The sequence below is a fragment of the Lynx canadensis genome, chromosome E1 (genome assembly GCF_007474595.2).
Source record: "Lynx canadensis isolate LIC74 chromosome E1, mLynCan4.pri.v2, whole genome shotgun sequence".
In the NCBI taxonomy this organism is placed as follows: Eukaryota; Metazoa; Chordata; class Mammalia; order Carnivora; family Felidae; genus Lynx; species Lynx canadensis.
In genome coordinates this window covers 10,245,922-10,265,152 of record NC_044316.2, presented here as the reverse complement: position 1 = coordinate 10,265,152, position 19,231 = coordinate 10,245,922, and the positions used below count along the sequence as shown (strand labels likewise).

Below are 19,231 nucleotides of genomic sequence, written 5' to 3'. Positions count from 1 at the left end.
GTTCTTATGTAGCACCCTGGATTATTCCCAGAGTTTGACATGTAACCAACTGGCTTTTCGGGTTTATTGTAGGTAAGGGCTTGGTTTCTGGACAGATTGCTGTAGGCTGTGGATCAGAGCTCTATTTTTTTTTTTTTTTTTAATATTTATTTATTTTTGAGAGAGAGAGAGACAGTGTGTGAATCGGGGAGGGGCAGAGAGGGAGGGAGACAGAGAATTGGAAGCAGGTAGCTCCATGCTGTCAATGCAAAGCCTGACGTGGGGCTTGAACCCATGAACCATGAGATCATGACCTGAGCCGGAGTCAGCCTTTCAACCGACTGAGCCGCCCAGGCGCCCCTAGAGTTTTGTTTTTACATATGGTCTGCCCGTTGGCTGTTTGCATATTCAGTTCCTCACAGCGCCCGTTGGCTTTTCTGATTCTGCCATTACTTCACTGTTGACCAAAGAAACCCTTCTCACTTGGGGTCTCTCTCTGTGTCCCGTGTGGGTTTACTAGGTAGAGTGCGATGGTACCTTGAGATCCACGAGGCTTTTCCTGTGTTCTGTTCTCCCTCAGCCTCTCTGTGATCATCTCTCTGCGGAAAACCTTGTCCCAGGAGCTCTGGAAGTCTGTGTCCAAAGCCAGTAAGCCTGTAGGAAGTGCCAAGGGAGGGAACTTAACATGGCTGGTGACTTGTGCATTTTGAAAACGTTAGTCCTTTTTGAGGAAAATAGGCCATAGCTGTTCAGAAGCATAGCACTCTTAGAGACAGGAAGTAGTCTGTCTTGGGAATTTCATTTCCTTATAATCTGCATGTCTCTTACTAGCAAAGTATTAGGATCACAAAGGCCAAAAAGAGCGTCTAAACATCAGTTCTGAGACCCAGAGCACTGGGCAGTGACCACAGGGAGCCCTGGGCCTCTCAGAACCTTCTGGAAACCAAAGGAGAGCAGGAAGGGGATGTCTGGATCACTGTGGGCTCCACTGCAGCCGTGAAAGCAGATTCTCAAAGTGAGACAGGAGGCACATACTTCCCAGGGGTGCCCTGTTTTCCATGGAATTAACCTCTATTAAATATTTCCACTTCTAGGTCTGTGGTCAGGGATCATTATCTGTGTGATCACGCAGTGTCTGTGTTTTTTCATCTTTATTTCTCAGCTAAACTGGAAGAAAGCCTGTGAAGAGGTAACTATGTTCATTGCTGGCCCATAAAAGTTCCTCTCCTAGAAAACAATCTGTTCAGGCTCTCTCCCTCTCATTTGTAAGGTTCTTTCCCCTTTTATCACCAATGCTTTGTTGTTGTTTCAACTGCCTTTATTTCACATGCTAAGGGCCAGATACCCCTGCAGTTACCCATTTCCCTTTTGTTTATTTATCAAACAGAAAAATAGGGGTTCCTTTCCTCCTCGTATCCCAAGCCAGGCTACCACCTATGTGCCTGAAAAATCAGTTTGAGGACAAGATTTGAAACTGGAAAGAAAGGAGGGATGCCAGCCAATTTATCCTGATACTGTTTTTTATGATCCCAAAATATTTCATTAAGATACCTGCACACAGAGTGTCTCCAGCTTGCTAGGGTCAATGTGGGGTCTGAAAACAGATGGTAGATAAAACAAAAATGAAGGAAAAAGGGGAGAATCCCCTGAACTTGGGCCCAGCCTTCCCCCTAGTGCTTTTCCATTGATCCCTTTCCCCCCCCACCATTGACCTTATGTCAGTCATCCTGAAAGATGATTCCATACTTGGGAACCAGAGAAGGTCCCCTTACATGTCAGTTACAGAGAATGGCTTGGTTTTTCCTAAACTGGGTAGTAGTCAAGTCAAATGTTTTATTTATAACGGTGGTAAATAATGCTTTGTGGATTGACTTTGAGTTTCATTTTCTAGGCTCGGGTACATGCCAATGTGAGACTAAATGTGGCCCGGACTAGGACCCAGTCTGTGGCCCAGCCTGCAGTCTATCAGAACATAGGTATGGAATAAACTCTCACCTCTTGGAAACAGGCCTGCCCAGGTGGTCCAGGAGGGGCCATTTGTGGGACACCACTAGATTTGCTGCCATGAGCGCCCCCCGAACCCGGGAAATAAAGTTTCAGGGACAAATGATAAAGTCACGCAACACTCAATTTTAGGTACACTGCAGGTTGCCAGTTCCTTGGCTGACTTAACGGTACTCACGTAAGCATTCCAAAGGGATCTCTAATAATCGGTGATCCTGTGCGTTGACCTTATCTTGGAAGCTGACATCAGTATGTCTATGTCTATAGGGTTCCCCCATTCACCAGGCAAAGATGGGCCTTAAACGGATCGTTGTTTTAACTGTTGCTTCCGGTGACCATCACGCAAGTGTGTATATCACTTTTCTCTCTGTCAAATCTGTAATCTCCCCAGACTTCCAGATCCTTCGGCAGTTAGTCATGTACTCACACTAGTTCCTCGCTTCTTTATAACCGAGTTCACAGACTGGCTGAATTACAGCCAGCTGCCAATTCCGTTGTTCCTGCCAGTTTTCGTTCATGTTGTCTGGTCCCCTGTGTGCCTGGTTATCTTTGATTGTGTTCCAGATCTTGTATTTGAAAATTGCCGGTGGAAGTAACTTGAGGCCTGTGATGTCTGTCTGTCTTCAGGGAGGATTTTCCGTTGCTTTTGTCGAACACTTAGGGTTACCAGCAGTCTAGGGCAATTTCAGAAACAGCTTCCTGGAGCCCCCAGCTGACTTGAAGGCAACCAGGGTGAGGCTTGGTTTACTTCTGGTTCCTCCTGAATTCTTGGATACAGCCCCTGAGATCCGGCCTAGAGTCCAGAGGGGTTTACCTTGGTGAGGACTAAACTCCCCCCAAAAGCATTGCTCAGGTCCAGATGGAGAACTCTCAGGTCAAAAGTGGCCCCCAAAGCTGGCTGGCTTTGCTGGGTTTCCAGCTTCCCGTAGATCTTGCCCTGGTGACTTTTTGTTACTTCGGTAGTACTCTGATACCTTCAAGATGATATTTTTCATTCGTTTTATCCAGCTTTCATAATTGTCTTCAGCGGATGGTTGGTCCAAGTTTCCTATCATCTCCCATTTGTAAAAGGGTAATAATACTAGTTACATCATACCACTGTCGTGAGAGTTACGTGAGTTTCATACGTGTGAAGCGCCGAGAACAGTGCCTGGCATGGAGGAAGCATTTTGTGAGAGTGAGCTGGAATTACTCTATTCGAAATGCTTTTCTCTCACAACTCCCAAGGGCCATCAGCACATCCCAGTATCCACTATGCTGGTTAAGAAGTCGGATGCCCATCTTATTCTTGGTTCTTCCTGTCAACTGCCTTTGCGTTTGTCTCGGGAAGCTTTTAGGATATTTTCCTGAATTCTGACTACTCTGAAGCATTGGAAGACTGAATCTACATCTGAGTCACACCCTTGCTGGATGCTTAGTAGGCCCCCTGATGTGAAGATTCACATCTCTCTTCAGTTCTGTGAATGGCCTTGAATGATCTCTTAGGTGATTTTTCTCCTCCGTTGGCCTTGTTCTCCTTCTGAACTGTTAATTAGAGGAGTGTTGGCCCCTTGAAAACTTGCCCTATGAATCTTAACTAGAGGGTCACTGTATTTATTCCTCTAGTTCTTGTGGTGAGGCAGAGCTCCCTGGTAGACCTAAGCTCACAATAGCAGGCTCCGGAGTTTGTGATCGGTGAATGGAGAGGCACTCTGAGATAGTATTCTTTTGCGTATCCAAGGCAGCAACTGCTTCCTCAATAAACTTTCCCCCGGCTAGTAACATACACATAGGACATCTTTTATACTAATAAAAAAAATATCCTTTTACTCTGCTCACTAAGTTCCTTTTTTCCCTTCAGCGGTGGTCCCAAGGAACCAGCGAAGAGTGTTAAGGAGAGCTGTTGTACAAAGAGACGAGACTCCATTGGATCTGCAAATGAGCCAAGACGCTAGGATGACCGGGAGACAGTTGGTGCTGTGGCGTGGGCTCCTGCTCCTGGGGGTCATTTCAATCTTGCTCCTAGGGATTTTACTGAGAGTGTATATCAGAGTTGAGGGATAGGCAAGAGAGAGTCAGGTCGAGCGATACTTTTTGAGTTTACAAGTAACGCACCGGCCAAGCGGTGGAAATTTGTTTTCAGTTAAGCAGTTCTACTTTGTGAGTTTACAAGTAACGCACAGGCCAAGCGGTGGAAATTTGTTTTCAGTTAAGCAGTTCTACTTTGTGAGTTTACAAGTAATGCACAGGCCAAGCGGTGGAAATTTGTTTTCAGTTAAGTAGTTCTACTTTTTGAGTTTACAAGTAACGCACAGACCAAGCGTTGGAAATTTTTCAGTTAAGTAGTTCTACTTTGTGAGTTTACAAGTAACGCACAGGCCAAGCGGTGGAAATTTGTTTTTAGTGAAGTAGTTCTACCTTTTGAGTTTGCAAGTAATGCACAGGCCAAGTGGTGGAAATTTGTTTTCAGTTAAGTGGTTCAACTGTGCCCATGGCTTTCAAGGATTGAGAGTTCAAAATGATGTTTTCTAATGAAAAAAGGAACTAAGGTAAAAAAAAAAAAAAACTATGTTCTAGTCTAAGACAATGTTTGAATGAGGAGATTGATAATACCTCATCCATCATTGTCTCAACCCAGGACCACTGTGTACTGATGGTATTCATCTGTGACTTTGATATTTCTTCTGCTTTTGTTTCTTTAGATACAAACGTATGTACCGAGTGCTTAAGGACTGTTAGCATCTAATTATTTAAAATATATTTTACAGCATATGTTTCCTCGTGTCTTCTATGGTTATTGAATGGGAAAATGGCATTTGTTAAGATTCATTTGGGGTCCAGCTCTCAGGCACTGTGGGCAGCGGACGTGCTTTAGAAACCAAAAGAGGAGAAGACAGGTTTAAGAAGAGAGGAGTCCGATGGCATTGATGAACATGCTTCCTGTTAAGGAATGGTCTAAAAATCTGTCCGGACTGAGAAAGATTGGCAGAGACCAGGAGAGAGGAAGCTGTAGGCCAAGACCCCACTGAGAAGCAGCACCTCACTTTTCTAGAGGGGTGGACATCCCAGAGAGAGAAATAAAGGGCTTGAAGAGCTATTCTGGGCAAACTGGAAGAAGTCAGACCTTTTCCTATGTTGATAGAGGGGATTAAAGATTGGAAGGCAGCAGAAATGGAAAGAGGGGGCTAGGAAAGGGGTCCTGGGTGGGCCCCATTCATCTTCTGCTTGGGTCTTTGTCTTTATGAAGGCACCAGCTTTAGGTGGTGAACATGGCGTATCCAAGGAAGGGGTGTGTGTGTGTGTGTGTGTGTGTGTGTGTGTGTGTGTGTGTGTGTTTGTGTGCGCACGTGCTTTTGTCTTAAAAGGATGAGGTTTTGGTGAATGCTCCCTTCTGCCCCAGCATTGGAGAATAATTGGGGAAGTCTTTGGAGCTGTGCAAATCCAAACAACCCTAGCTAATTCCTTTGGGGTGGAGGGGGTGGTCAGGATTTCAGTAGCGGCCTTGGATTAAGTAGTAACCAAGTTGTACTTGGACTCAACCTTCCTGGGGGGGAGGGGGACACTTTAACTCAGAATTAAGAACGCTGTGTACTTGGGATGGATACAAAGAGCTATGCACGGCCTTTGCCCTCAAAGAACAGATAATGGACAAGATCACAATGTTGGCTACTATGAGTAAAAAAACACCCAGGGCCGCCTTAAGGTATCTCCACCCTCGGTGTTTTACTCTTCTTGGAGAGTCACTTTACTGGGACCAAGATTAAAGGCCTGCCCTGAAGGATGCCCCCCCACACCCCTTCGCCGGCAACCTCCCCTCTCCCAGCTCTTTCGTTAGGAAGCCCACACACGCACCCTCTTCATTCCCTCCCCTGTGGATACCCCTCCTGGATACCCTCGCCTTCTAAAGAGTTCTCACCCTGCCTGGCCTTCCCTTCACCAGGTAGGAGCCCCTGGGAAGGGATGCGGAGGCTTATCTCATCAGCCCAAGTTGCAGGCGAGGAGCGCATCCCCAGGGGAGTAAATACTTTAACACACCCGTAACCCGAGGCAGAGAGAGAGGGACTTCACCTGCAAAACCGGCGCAGTGCTCTGGGGGTGCGGTGGGTGGAATTAGAAATTCGCCCTCTCCGCCCCCGCCGCAGCACATTTCGCTCTTCGCAAGCTACAGTCTCCTTTGTCAGCGCACAGCGCCCCCGACCCCGTCCTGCCTCCCCAGCACCACCCCCCCACACCCCACCCGGGGATGTGCGGGCGGTGACGGTTGGCCCGTGGGTCCGGCGTCCCGGGGTACGGCCCTTCCCCTCCCCCTCCCCCTCCCCCACCCCCACCCCCACCCCCACCCCCACCCCCGGCCGCGTGCGCAGGTGGGGGCGGTCCGCGGGCGCGCGGGGCGGGGCCGTGCGGGGGCCGCCCCCAGCCCGCCGCCTCCCGCGCGCCAGTCCCCGCGCCGGCATGGAGCCCCCCGCAGCCGCCGTCGCCGCCGCGTCCCGGGAAAGCGCCGAGCCGCCCGACGCCCCTCGCTGGCGCGTCTGCCTGCGGAGCCTGCGGGGCGCGCTGCCGCCCGACGCGCGGCGGGAGGCGGCCGCGCTGGCGGCGCTCGCGGGCTCCGTGGTGAGTGCGCGCCCCGACGGCGGCCCCGGCTCGGGGCGCCCCCCAGCGCCTTCGCCCCGCGCTCCCCGAGCGGGGCCCGAGCGGGTCCCGGGCGGGGCGGGCGGGCCCGGTGTCAGCGCGTGCTCTCCCTCCTTTTTTCGCAGTTCCTGGCCCAGTTGATGATCTTCCTGATTAGCGTCGTCAGTTCCATCTTCTGTGGGCATCTGGGCAAAGTCGAGCTGGATGCCGTTACGCTCGCGGTATCGGTAGGTTTTCTTTTCTTTTCTTTTTTAAACACTGACATTGGGGTCGGCCCCGCGGTAAAGCCTCGGAATTTGCATTGTATTATGTCTGATATCTTCCCTTAACACTATCGGAGCTTGGCCCGTGGGTACCTTTTGCCTTATCTCTAGATTTGAAAGGAGATCGCGTAAACTGCTCGGGGAAGCTTGTTTCAACCATCCCGTGGTGGTCGGGCTTGCGGGGAATTTGTAGCAATGATACAATTCCAGGGCGGCCAGGGATTGCTAGGAATTTGTAGCAACAATACGGTCACAGGAACAAAACGGCATTTTTTTTTTTCCTGTTGTAAAATTAAACCGGAGAACTTAGAGATCATGTAGATTGTCTGCCATCGGTTTGAATTGCACAATTCATTATGGGCGCAGTATTTCCCGCTTGTACTAAAGTGTCTCCCTTGGGCCACGGATTGAAATTACACCTCCTTTGAAGGCTTTCGTCCCTGAGTTTTTATTAGTGATGTAGCGGAAAGTTGCCTCCCTCCATCCAGGCTTTCAGAGAAGGTGGAAAATAGTTCCGGTGGTGCTGGCAGGTGGTCTCTCCCAGCCTTAGAAAATTCCCCCTCCGTCCCCACCAGAGGTCGGTATCTGCTCTAAGACCGTGGCGGGACCGCCAGAGTTTCTCTTTTCAGCTTTGTGGGTGAAGTGACCTTAGTATGTGGACTCAGATATTTTATTTACAGGTCTGTTACTGAGTGAACTAATTCAGGCTAAGGGATATTCCTACTTCCTTTGAGATTTTAGATTGGGTCTCTAGAAAGAGTGAAGAAAGCAGAGAAGCTTTACCTACAGGCTGTTAACTGTGTCCCCTCCAGAAAGGATGAACTTGCTTCCTCCCCCACATAGAGCACCGTGGCCCTGGCATATGTCGTACTCCTGATCATTCTGTCTGCTGTGAACGACATTAACAGTGGGTTATTATTGGAAACCTGAAGGGACACTTTCTGTTTATCCACGGGGCCGCAGTTGGGATCTCCCTTTTCCTATCGCTGCTTCCAAACCTTTATTTATTCTGCAGTGCTCTTTAAATTTTTTTAAAATTTTTATTTATTTACGTGTTTATGTATGTATCTTAAATGTTTGAGAGAGAGAGGGGGACACAGGACCCGAAGCAGGTTCCGTGCTGACAGCAGCGAGCCTGTGTGGGACTTGAACTCACCAAACGTGAGATGGTCATGACCCGAGCCAAAGGCAGATGTTCAACTGCCTGAGCCACCCAGGCGCCCCCTTAAAAAAATCTTTTTATTATAATTTTTTTTTTTACTGAGATGTAATTGACACACAACCTTTAATTGGTTTGAGGTGTCTAATGTAATGATTCAGTATTTGTATTGTGAACTGATCACATTAAATCTGGTTAAAATCTTATCACTATACACAGATTTTTTTTCTATGTGATGAAATCTTTCAAGATTTACTCTCTTAGCAAGTTTCAAGTATGAAATACGGTATTATTAACTATATTCACCATGCTGTACATTGCATTTTCACACTTTATGTACTTTGTAACCGGGACTTTGTATCTTTAGATGGCCTTTACCACCAAGCCCCTCGGGCTTCCCCCCCCCCCCCCCCCCCCCCCGTCCTTGGCAATCACCAATCTGCTATGAGTTCAGTTTTTCTTTGTTTGGATTCCACGTGTAAGTGAGATTATACAGGCATTTGTCTCTGTTTGACTTCTTTGACTTAGTATAATGCCCTCAGTGTCCATCCACATTGTTACCAATGGCAAGATTTTCTTCTCTTTTAGGACCAACTAAGATTCAGTGCATAAGCCGCATTTTATTTACATTTTATTTACCTGTTTCATTTTCTTTGGTTAAATGCACAGAAGTGGGATTGTTGGATCATATGGTAGTTCTGTTTTTAATTTTTTGAGACTTCATGCCGTTTTCCCCGAGGGGCTGGACCAGTTTGCATTCCCTCCAAGAGTGCACAGGGGCTCCCTTTTCTCCACGTGTCCTCCAACACTTGTTATTTCCTGTCACATACTCTCGCAGGGGTTAGTTCATGGTGGTTTTAATTTGCATTTCCCTGACGATTAGTGATGTCAAGCACCTTTTCCAGTATCCTTTGGCCATTTGTGTGTCTTCTTTGGAAAAATGCCTATTCAGATCCTCGGCCCAGGTTTTAATTAGATTGTTTGGGGTTCTTTTGCTAGTGAGTTGTAGGAGTTCTTTACATATTGTGGAGGTGAACCCCTTATCAGGTGTACGATTTGCAAATATCTTCTCCCATTCTGTAGGTTGGCTTTCCACTTTGTCGGTGGTTTCCTTCAGGGTGCGGGCGCTTTTTAGTTTGGTGTGGTCCCACTCATTTATTTTTGGTTTTGTTGCCTTTGTTGTTGGTGTCAAAACCAGAGTCCTCGCCAAGACCAAGAGAGCTCACTGCCCTGCCTGTGTTTTCTTCTAGGGGTTTTATGGCTTCCGGTCTTGCGTTCAGGTCTCGAATCCATTTTGAGTTATTTTTTTGTGTGTGTGGCGTAAGATAGTGGTCCAGTGTCACGCTTTGGCCTGTGGCTGTCCAGTGCTCCCGACACCCCTGGATTGAATAGCCTGTCTTTTCGCAGTGCCCATTTCCGGACTGTCCCTTCGGGTTTACCATCCTGTACGGTTCATGTCCATGGTATCTGATGGCCGGTGCATGGCTTCTTCTGTGTTCATCAAACGCCCCAGGGCCTGAGTGCTCAGCTTCTTGGGTGTGGGGACCCCACCTCCCTCCATCTCCCTGGCTTTCAGGAACCCCCTAAATCCACTTCAGGACTCACACTCTGCACATTGCCATCTCTCAGCTTGGGCCCACGGTAGCAGTTTTGTTGTTGTTGTTGTTTTTTTTTTTTTTCACTGTAACAGTGTTAAACTTTACTTTCCTGCTGGCAACCTTTTATCCCTGGAGCCCTCTCAAGTCCCCACCTGCCCTTTGACCTCATGGGTCTTGCTGTGGTCCCTCCCTCTTCTCTCACTCTGCAGCCCTGACTGCCCAGATCGTTCTGGATCCTGCATTCTGTGACTTGCATGTGAGGCTCGGGAGGATCCTTCTAGATGCAGCTTAGGGGCATGCATCTGCAGAACACTTTCCCAGACCACTCCCCCCCCCCCCGCCCCACCCTTCCGTGCTGTGCCACAGTCTCTGTCTCTGAATACTCTCACCTTGGCCGGCCAGCTCATATTAATTTTCGCCACGCCTGGTTCCTGGCACAGATCTGCCCCGAGTGGATATTTCCAGGAAATGCAGAGCTCAGGGGAGCTGTGAGCGGGTCCTCATCTAGGCGCCTCCTGAATTTGTCTTCTACGCGGCCCTGCTGTAACATGGTGAGGGTTGAAGGCTCTGTGATGATACACGTGCAGGCCCCATGTCTCCTTTCACTATTTCGGCAAAACTGTCTTAACCAGGGGCGGCTGCGTGGCTCAGTCTGTTGAGCGTGCGACTTCCGCTCAGGTCATAATCTCCCGAGTCATGAGTTTGAGCCCCACATCAGGCTCTCTGCTGTCAGCACAGAGCCTGCTTCAGATCCTCTGTCCCCTCAAAAATAAATAAACATTAGAAAAAAAAAAAAGAAAGAATTAGGGGCTCCTGGATGGCTCAGTCGGTTGAACGTCCCACTTCGGCTCAGGTCATGATCTCACGGTTCGGGAGTTCGAGCCCCAGGTCCGCCTCTGTGCTGACGGCTCAGAGCCTGGAGCCTGCTTTGGATTCTGTGTGTGTGTCTCTCTCTCTCTCTCTTTGCCCCTCCCCTGCTGTGCTTGCTCGCTCTAAAAAATCAATAAATATTTTAAAAAAAAAAAAGGAATTAAATAAAACTATCTTAACTGTATCTTGGGGGGAGAAAACAAAATTAAGATTTTATGGAAGGTTTGTAGTAATTTCTTTCCTTCTTTCTCTCTGTTTTTCCCGCAAATCATGCACCGATGAGAGCATAAAAAAGAGTTCCTACTTTTAAAAAAAAAAATTTTTTTTTTCAACGTTTATTTATTTTTGGGACAGAGAGAGACAGAGCATGAACGGGGGAGGGGCAGAGAGAGAGGGAGACACAGAATCGGAAACAGGCTCCAGGCTCTGAGCCATCAGCCCAGAGCCCGACGCGGGGCTCGAACTCACGGACCGCGAGATCGTGACCTGGCTGAAGTCGGACGCTTAACCGACTGCGCCACCCAGGCACCCCGAGTTCCTACTTTTTGAAGTAAAAATAGGTACAGAGCAAATACAAGCCCCAAATTCCGTAGATAGGCCTGAAAAGGGTATGTGGGAAGGTTGGTATGTTGCAAAGAGAGGAATTTCTGTAGCTAAGGTTTTAGGTAAGGGAGTCTATGTCTGTCTTTCCTTGGGCAGTGCCTGGTAAGACGGTGCTTTTAACCAGCCGTTAAATTGTAACTAATTGGTAGGAGGAGAGTAGGCCCAATTTCAAGAAAACTATTTATGAAAGCCAGATACAGTTAAAAATGTTTTACTTTATGAAAAATTCTGTATGCAGAATGAGAGAATTTACAAAAGTGTTTGTTTTTTAAGTAAAAGAACTTTTTTAAGGTTTATTTTATTATTTTTTAACGTTTATTTTTTAGAGAGAGCGTGTGCACCCATGTGAGTGGGAGAAGGGCAGAGGGGGCCGTGGGGGGACAGAGGATCTGAAGCAGGCTCCACATTGGCCGCAGAGAACCCGTTCGGGGCTCGAACTCACGGAACTGTGAGATCATGACCTGAGCCGAAGTTGGATGCTTAACCGACTGAGCCACCCAGGCGCCCCTAGGTTTTATTTTATTTTATTTTTTTGAAGGAATCTCTTACTCCCAATATGGGGCTTGAACATATGACCCTGAGACCAAGAGTCGCGTGCTCCACCAACTGAGCCAGCCAGCTGCCCCCTGCCCTCCCCCCTGCCCCCCCCTGCCCGGCCACAAACATTTATTTATACCCCACCTTGTTTTGTTTCATGAAGAATTTGAGTTGGTTTGTAAAAATACTTTCAGTACAGAAGGATAAATAATTAGCTGGTAGAATTACCAGCATCCTGAGCTCGTGTAGTTTCCAGAAATTCACAGTGTGCCCAAGATGTCCCTGAGCCATCTGTTCGGGGGAAGGACGGCCTTTCCTGATACTGAGTCAGAGGAGTGGCGTGGACACCCTGAGGTGGAAGATGGTGTCCCGGACAACTTGCTACGAGAGATACGTCAGCAAGTCTCGAACCGTCTCCATATACAGGTGGTCATTGTGTGGGGAAAGCACAACGCCCTTGACTTTCATCCAAGCAGTCTCAGACAGCGGACTTGGCCCAGAGATAGACTTGAGGCCACAGAAGAAGAGTGACGGCTGGGCTTCCTTTTCTTTGCCTGGAAGGCTGAGGGGTTTTGGAGCTTTGGCCCTGACACTGTCCCGGGCTGGAATTGAGAACACAAGGCGCCAGCCTCCCGCTGCTCCCTCTGTGTGTGGCCTGTCACTGACCCCTGGTGGCTAGAGTTTATGATCTTGGGCAGCCAAGAAGTGAACCCACCTTGGGATTGACATCACTGCTAAACGTGAGACCCAGGATGAAAATGAGGGTCTCCAGCTCTCCCCAGCCCCCGCAATTGCAAAATGGCTCCTTGGGCCCTGACCTTAACCTGCAGGTTCATTGTCAGTGGCCCTGGGTAAGGTGCAGACACGAGGGCGACACAAAACCAGTCCTGTTTCTCATCACAGGGTTCAAGCCTGTGGCCAGACTTCCCAGCTTCAGGTCGCCATCTGAGTGACCTAAGCTTTCTGTGACTTGCTCCCGAGACCCGTAAAACGGGCACAGTGCCCACGACAACCCTGTATGGGAGGGTTTGGGGACAGGGCCTGCACGTGGCGTATGCTCAGTACACGTTTGCTGTCCTCATTCTTTTTTTTTTTTTTTTAATTTTTTTTTTTTTTTCAACGTTTATTTATTTTTGGGACAGAGAGAGACAGAGCATGAACGGGGGAGGGGCAGAGAGAGAGGGAGACACAGAATCGGAAGCAGGCTCCAGGCTCTGAGCCATCAGCCCAGAGCCCGACGCGGGGCTCGAACTCACGGACCGCGAGATCGTGACCTGGCTGAAATCGGACGCTTAACCGACTGCGCCACCCAGGCGCCCCTGCTGTCCTCATTCTTAAAGGCACATCGCAGACCAGGGGCGTTGCCTTTAGATATCAACCGCAACTTAACTTTTTGATGTGGAAATTGTTAACACACGCCGTGTTGTTCAAGAAGAACTACGTTGTCAGCCACCCCGGTTGACAGTGATTGTGGAAGTGATCGTGATCCTCTGGTCGGAGGCTGTGTTTCTGTTTACAGTCGCCAGGGATGGACGTGGACGCCCATCTGCTGTGAGGTGCAAAGTCTTAAGTGTACGATTGCAGGTTGCTCCTTCCAGATAAACCGTCACGGCTCCTTGGCTTAGCGGGAGCTGTTAGGCAGCGACTGCCCGGCCGGTCCTCCAGCTGCAGCTGCCTGTCATTCCTTGCAGGTGGTGAACGTTATTGGGATTTCAGTTGGAACTGGCTTGGCCTCGGCTTGTGACACGCTGATGTCTCAGGTGAGGACCACCCTCCCCCACGCACGATTTTTTTTTTTTTAATTTATGTTTGTATTTAGTCACTTACCTTTCCTGTTGGAGGCCAGGTAGGCGACTCTTCCCTCTTTGGCTTTTGTTGCCTTTTATTTGTCAAACACTGTGCTGCTGATGGCTGTAGATGTAAGCCAAGTGGGCTTTATAATTGTGCTCAGGGGCTGTGCTTTCCTTTCTGTCTCCGGTCTGGTCTCTCCCACCCTGACACTGTACTCCCTCACCTGCTGTTGAAGACGCTCAGCTCCGTCTCCCGCCCACGTCTCTGTCCTGAGGGCCGCACTTGAATGTCGGTCACGTCCCGGACATCACACTCAGCTCAACCAGAGCTAATACCATCCGGCTTTCCTCCTTGAACTGTTTCTCCTCTTGGGTTGTCTCTCTCAAGAACACACGACCCTCCACTGAAGCCAGAATCCTTCTTTATCTTCTGTCTCCTTACGTTAGCGGAGAGTCCGCTCACACCCCTCTGTCCTCGTTGCCTGTCACAGGACTGGGAACTCTGGGTTGGTGTGCTAACGCAGTCAGAGGAGAGTCCGATTCTGGTCCCGGCCTTTCTCTCCTGGCTCTGTCTTCCATCTCACCCACCTGGTTTACAACCATAGCGGTTTCCCTGGTAGAATCTGAGCTGCTTGGGGAGAAAGGCTATAATCCCATTCAGTCTTTGAATCCCTGTGGCTCAGCATCGTGCTTGCTATGTAGTGGGTACCCTGGAAATCTGTCAAATGAGTGAGAGGAAAGCAGAGAAGCAAGCAGGGATGGGTAGATGACGACGGATGGACGGATAGACGGTTGGGTGGTGGGTGGATGGGTTTATAGATGGATGCTGGATAGACGGGTGGGTGGGTGGAGGGATGGATGGATGGTAGATGGATGGTTGGACAGATGGATGGATGGGTAGATGGCTAGAGGGATGGATGGTAGATAGATGAGGTGGACAGACGAATGATGGCTAGATGGGTAGGTGGATGTGTCATAGATGAGTCCTGCCTTCAAACCCACTGCCTGGGAGAGTGGGGACAGGGTTATATCCCAAGGAAGGAGTGGCCCTGAGCATATGTGTTATATCCTGAGCTGTTGGACTCAGCTCCTCAGCTGTTGGTGCGTGAGGGTGTCCTGGGATAGTTTTTATAGGCTAAGCTAAATGTGGCTCTAAGGACTAAATGTAGCTCTGGATTGGCATGGTAGAGAATGTGAAAATTTTATTTATTTTTTTAATCATTAGAAAATTTTTTTAATGCTTATTTATTTTTGAGAGAGAGGGAGAGAGACAGCATGAGCAGGGGAGGGGCAGAGAGCGAGGGAGACCCAGAATCTGAAGCGGGCTCCAGGCTCTGAGCTGTCAGCACAGAGTCCGATGCGGGGCTCGAACTCACGAACTGCGAGATCATGACCTGAGTTGAAGTCAGACGCTTAAGTGACTGAGCCACCCAGGAGCCCCTGAAATTTTATTTTAAAATAGTTATTTTGTCCCTTTTTTGTTACCATTTCAGTTATTTTTATTCATATAGTTAAAAAAAGAAAAAGACTAGATCTTTGTTTCCCCACCCACCCATATACAGTGGACATCTTTCCGTATTAGTAAACGTATTTCTGTAATAGCACATTGTTTCTTGGATTTTAAATAGCCTTTAAAAAAGATTGTAAAGGTCAAGCACCATCTAGAAACTTTCGGTTATCTAGAAACGTATTTGAAAAAGATGGAGGAAAAATCACTAAAGGTTAACCCTTCTGAGTTATCTTTATTAACTGGTGAATATCCTCCAAATATTTCCAAATATGGACACTTACACCATTCTAACATCTACATGGTCTTATTACTTTTTCCTGCCATTAAACCATGTGTTTTGGAGAACACATTGAATGAAGTAGGTGGACACATTCCCTTTTAATGTTTGCACAATATTCTATGTCCTTTGTACGGCCATTGTTTTTAATTTGTTTCCACTGACTCTTTCAAGGCACTTTAGGTTAGACTCCTTTTTGCTTTTGAGAAAGAGACAGTCATTCAGGGTACTTGAAGGAAAGGGAGCATGAGAAAAGCTCTGAGAAGCCTTGACTCGGCCAAGGCCACTGGGGGGACCGGGCCTGCCCTGCCCTCCCGTGGCCTGCTCTCCGCTCTGTGCTCTGGCCACGTGGCTGCCCCTCATTTCTGCCTTTTGTGCTCTCGTCACACTTAAACATCAGGTGATGTCGTTTCTCTGCTCGCAACTCTCCTGTGACCCCGTCTGACTGTGGAGGCCGCTGAGCCCTCTGCTTGTCCCCACCGGGCTTCCAGCCCCACAGGCTGCCCTGCTGGGCCTCCCAGACGTCTGCCTGGCTCATTCTCTCAGCCCCCGCATGTGTTTGCCAGAAATCCCCTTCTCCGGGAGGCCATCCGCCATGTAAACATCGTGCTCCTCCCCCAAGGGTCTGTCCCCCTTCCCTGATGTCTTTTTCTCCAAGCATTACTGCCATTCTAGAGAATGCACTCTAGATCTTAGTTATTTCTGTTTATCGTCTGTCTCCCTTTCCTTCTAGAAAGTCAGCTCCATGATGGCAGGGACTTCTGCCTGCTTTGTTCACTGCTGAGTTAGTTCCCGGGTCCCAAATGCGTGTGGCACATAGTAAGAGTTCAAGAAATACTTGCTGAGCGAATCCGGCAGGCTCTAACCCGCGCCTGCTTCTTCTTGCACCTTTGAAGCCCTGCTCTCTGCCGTCAGTGCCCTCCATGTCTAACTGTCCCTGTTCCCAGAGACAGGAGACTCCTCGTCCCGGGGCATGTTTAAAATGCCCTTGGTGCCCTTGGCTCAGATGTTGGGAGCGGGGAACAACAGCCGTCCGGCTGCATGGGTGGCCAGCAGGGTGCTCTCCCTTGGGGAGCCGTTTGCGATGCCGGCGGTCCAGGCCTCGGCCCGGTACACGGTGGCCCTCTTTATCACTGCGTTTGTTTTCTCCAGTCCTTCGGAGGCAAGAACCTAAAACGCGTGGGGATCATACTCCAAAGAGGAATCCTCATCTTGATGCTGTGTTGCTTTCCTTGCTGGGCCGTCTTCATCAATACGGAGCGTATCCTCCTGCTCTTAAAACAAGACCCCGAAGTCTCCAGGTCAGCAGCGTCTCTAATGTCAGAACCCCAGGTTCAGCGTAAGTGACCGTCTGGTCGTCTTAACCTTCGTTGACGTTTTGGTCAATTACCTGGACTTGAACCCCCGTGGAGAATGGAAGCTGTGACTTGTGGATCACAGGGTATTAAGGCTGGCAGGGACCAGCTGGCACAGAGTGACACAGAGTGACAGAGCGTGACACAGTAACCTGACGTCCTGCCCAGAGTGAAGATACAGGATGAGAATGTTAATACCCTTGGCCCCGGTCTACTTTCCTGGTGTTTTGTAAATACGCAGAGGATTTTTTCCCTCCCAGAAGCAAAGGAGCAATATAGTTGCTTAGAGTTCTTAGAGTTGGGTTTTTTTTTTAACCTACAATTCCAGCAAACTCTGGAATTTGTCTTCAGGATACACGGGATCACGGGATGCAAGGAGGCATCTCTCTTTTCTAGAACACTGTTCGTCTTGCTTCAGTGTGAGGTACAGCTACAGTCCTGACCCAAAACGTTTCTGAACTTTGCCCGACTTTTAGTTCATTTTGCTCTGTTCATTCCATCTTTTCTGCTAAGAATGAGCTGAAAGATGTAAAGTCAGACTTCCCTGTAAAAGCAGACACGTAGCAAGCCTAACATAGTGTTAATCTGGGTTGTGGAAAAAGCCTTTTCAGAGTGGTATTAAATTTCTCCCGTGTAAATTATGTTTAATTTTTAGGAACCATGTGGATTCAATTTGAAGAAGTACGGCAGCAATTGTTTGAATATTAACTGAAGGCTGTTTGTTGTTTATTTCAGGATAGCCCAGATTTATGTGATGATTTTCATTCCTGCTCTTCCTGTAAGTGTCGAGGATATTTTGTGTCCTGGGACGCCCCAAGCAGCTCATGAATAGTGTCATGCCTGTGCCTCCCCTCTTTCTGTTTATTTTATCATAGTCCTGTTCCCGTGTAAGTTCAGTGTGTATTTCTGGGACCTGTCATCCCATCCTTACTGCTTCTCAGCACTTGTACCACTTTGATATCCAACAGCTTGAACGTAATACACACACCGATGAGGGGGAAGAGCTTTCTGTCCTTATTCTGTGGGTGCTTTTGACTGCAGATTAATTAAGATGTTTCTGGGACCCCTCTGGGATTGGGGAAAGTACTGCCAGCTGGCACTCTCAGAGCCATTCAGACGTCAAGGTAGTGAGCCGTTCGCAGATTCGGCCAGTTCGAGGTCTGAGGGTCCTCTCCGGAAAATTCCAAACAGCATCCTAGCATTTGATCCGCATGGGTCTGGGTCTCTGATTTTGAGGTCGCATCAGGAGGAAATACCTTCTTGAGAAACAGAACTGTCAGAAACTGTCGGAATTATGCCTTCATGTTAACAAGAGGTGTTTTTCTGTTTTATCTCCTAGGCAGCATTCCTGTTCCAGCTGCAGACAAGATATTTACAAAGTCAGGTATAGAGCCTTTGGATCTTTTTACTCCGTGGTCCCTGAAACGTCTAGTAGATATTCTTAGGGAGTTCTCCGTGAAAGTCATTCACAGTTTTATTTCCCTGGAATTTTACCCAGAGCTCCTTGTTTGGGAGACCTGAGGTCTTGTAAATGGATTTTGTCCAGCTCAGGAGAGATGCCCGTCTCAGTCTGTCAGATTCCTGTGCCCACCTCTTGTTTTACCCTGCAGCCCCTGCCTCCCACAACACCCACAACACTGCACCCCTTCCCTCCTCTGTGGGCTGCCTGCTGGCTTTGGGTCTGACCTCAGGCCCGGCTCTGGTGCCTGTGCTTTAGAGGAAGAGGCTGCAGAGTTCTGTGGGGTTTACGGCGCCCCCAGGAACCAGAGGGACAAGGGACACGGAGGGGAAGGCTAAGGGCAGAGCTGAGGGGGAGCTCTGCCTCTCTGTGTCCCCGGTCCCTCTTACGTGAGCCGCCCGCTTGCCTTCATGTAACTTTTATCCACAGAAGCCGCTCTACTTTGATGGTGGCCAACTGTTTTTTAAAAAAAAATGTAGACTCTTTTTTTTTTTTTTTGTAAGTTTATCTGTCTTAAGAGAGAGTGTGAGCAGGAGAGGGGCAGAGGGAGAGGGGAGAGAGAGAATCCCAAGTAGGCTCCACGCTGTCAGCGCCCAAAACCAACATGGGGCTCAATCTCATGACCCCAGGATCATTCCCTGAGCCAAAACCGAGAGTCAGACGCTCAACAGACTGAACCACCCGGGCGCCCCAAATGTAGAGTCTTCAAGAAAATGTTTACCTGAGGACTAGCGTAGAGTAGGCAAGAGACACACGAGAAGTGAGGAATGCGGCCCCGTAAATAATGGGGGTGAATGTCCACCACATACCTGCTAGGGACCAGGCCCTGCTGGGTGCTTCGTGTGAGGTGACCTCATGAACCTTCACCTTGGCCCTGGACGGAAGTTAGGTAACTCGGCCTGAGTGTCTCCCATGGGGTCTTCCTGGGACACCTCGTGCCATGCACCGATTTGCTGTCCATGCAGTCATCCCTTCTCTTCTCTCTGTGTTACTGTGATAGAAACGATGGCCCAGAGGGTCATTCAAAAGCTTTTAGAAACTTCTAGTTGGCCGGGCTCGCAGCTGCACCAGTGGGGGAGATGTGGCCAGCGGCTCTGACCGTGGCCGTCGACGTCCTCTGTGACCGTGCTGTCATTCAGAACCCTTGCCTGTGTACCTCTGAGTGTTCGGCTGACCACCTCTTTAGGAAAACTCACTCTTCCTGCTGCAAGAGTCTTAA

At 48.9% G+C, this 19,231-nt stretch overlaps 2 protein-coding genes across 2 annotated transcripts in view; both read left to right on the top strand.

The window, feature by feature from the left end:
• Positions 1-4,704, top strand: part of LOC115501729 (multidrug and toxin extrusion protein 1-like) — a 30,287-nt gene extending 25,583 nt beyond the window's left edge. Inside the window, exons 14-16 of the mRNA XM_030296888.1 lie at positions 1,074-1,168; positions 1,871-1,955; positions 3,824-4,704. Coding sequence (XP_030152748.1) covers positions 1,074-1,168; positions 1,871-1,955; positions 3,824-4,026 — 383 coding nt within the window. The 3' untranslated portion in view covers positions 4,027-4,704. The remainder of the gene's footprint in view (positions 1-1,073; positions 1,169-1,870; positions 1,956-3,823) is intronic.
• A 2,017-nt stretch (positions 4,705-6,721) lies between these two features.
• LOC115501668 (multidrug and toxin extrusion protein 2-like) overlaps positions 6,722-19,231 on the top strand; it is a 59,387-nt gene continuing 46,877 nt past the window's right edge. Inside the window, exons 1-5 of the mRNA XM_032591204.1 lie at positions 6,722-6,818; positions 13,313-13,381; positions 16,351-16,499; positions 17,289-17,331; positions 17,893-17,937. Of these exons, the coding sequence (XP_032447095.1) occupies positions 6,732-6,818; positions 13,313-13,381; positions 16,351-16,499; positions 17,289-17,331; positions 17,893-17,937 (393 nt within the window). The 5' untranslated portion in view covers positions 6,722-6,731. The remainder of the gene's footprint in view (positions 6,819-13,312; positions 13,382-16,350; positions 16,500-17,288; positions 17,332-17,892; positions 17,938-19,231) is intronic.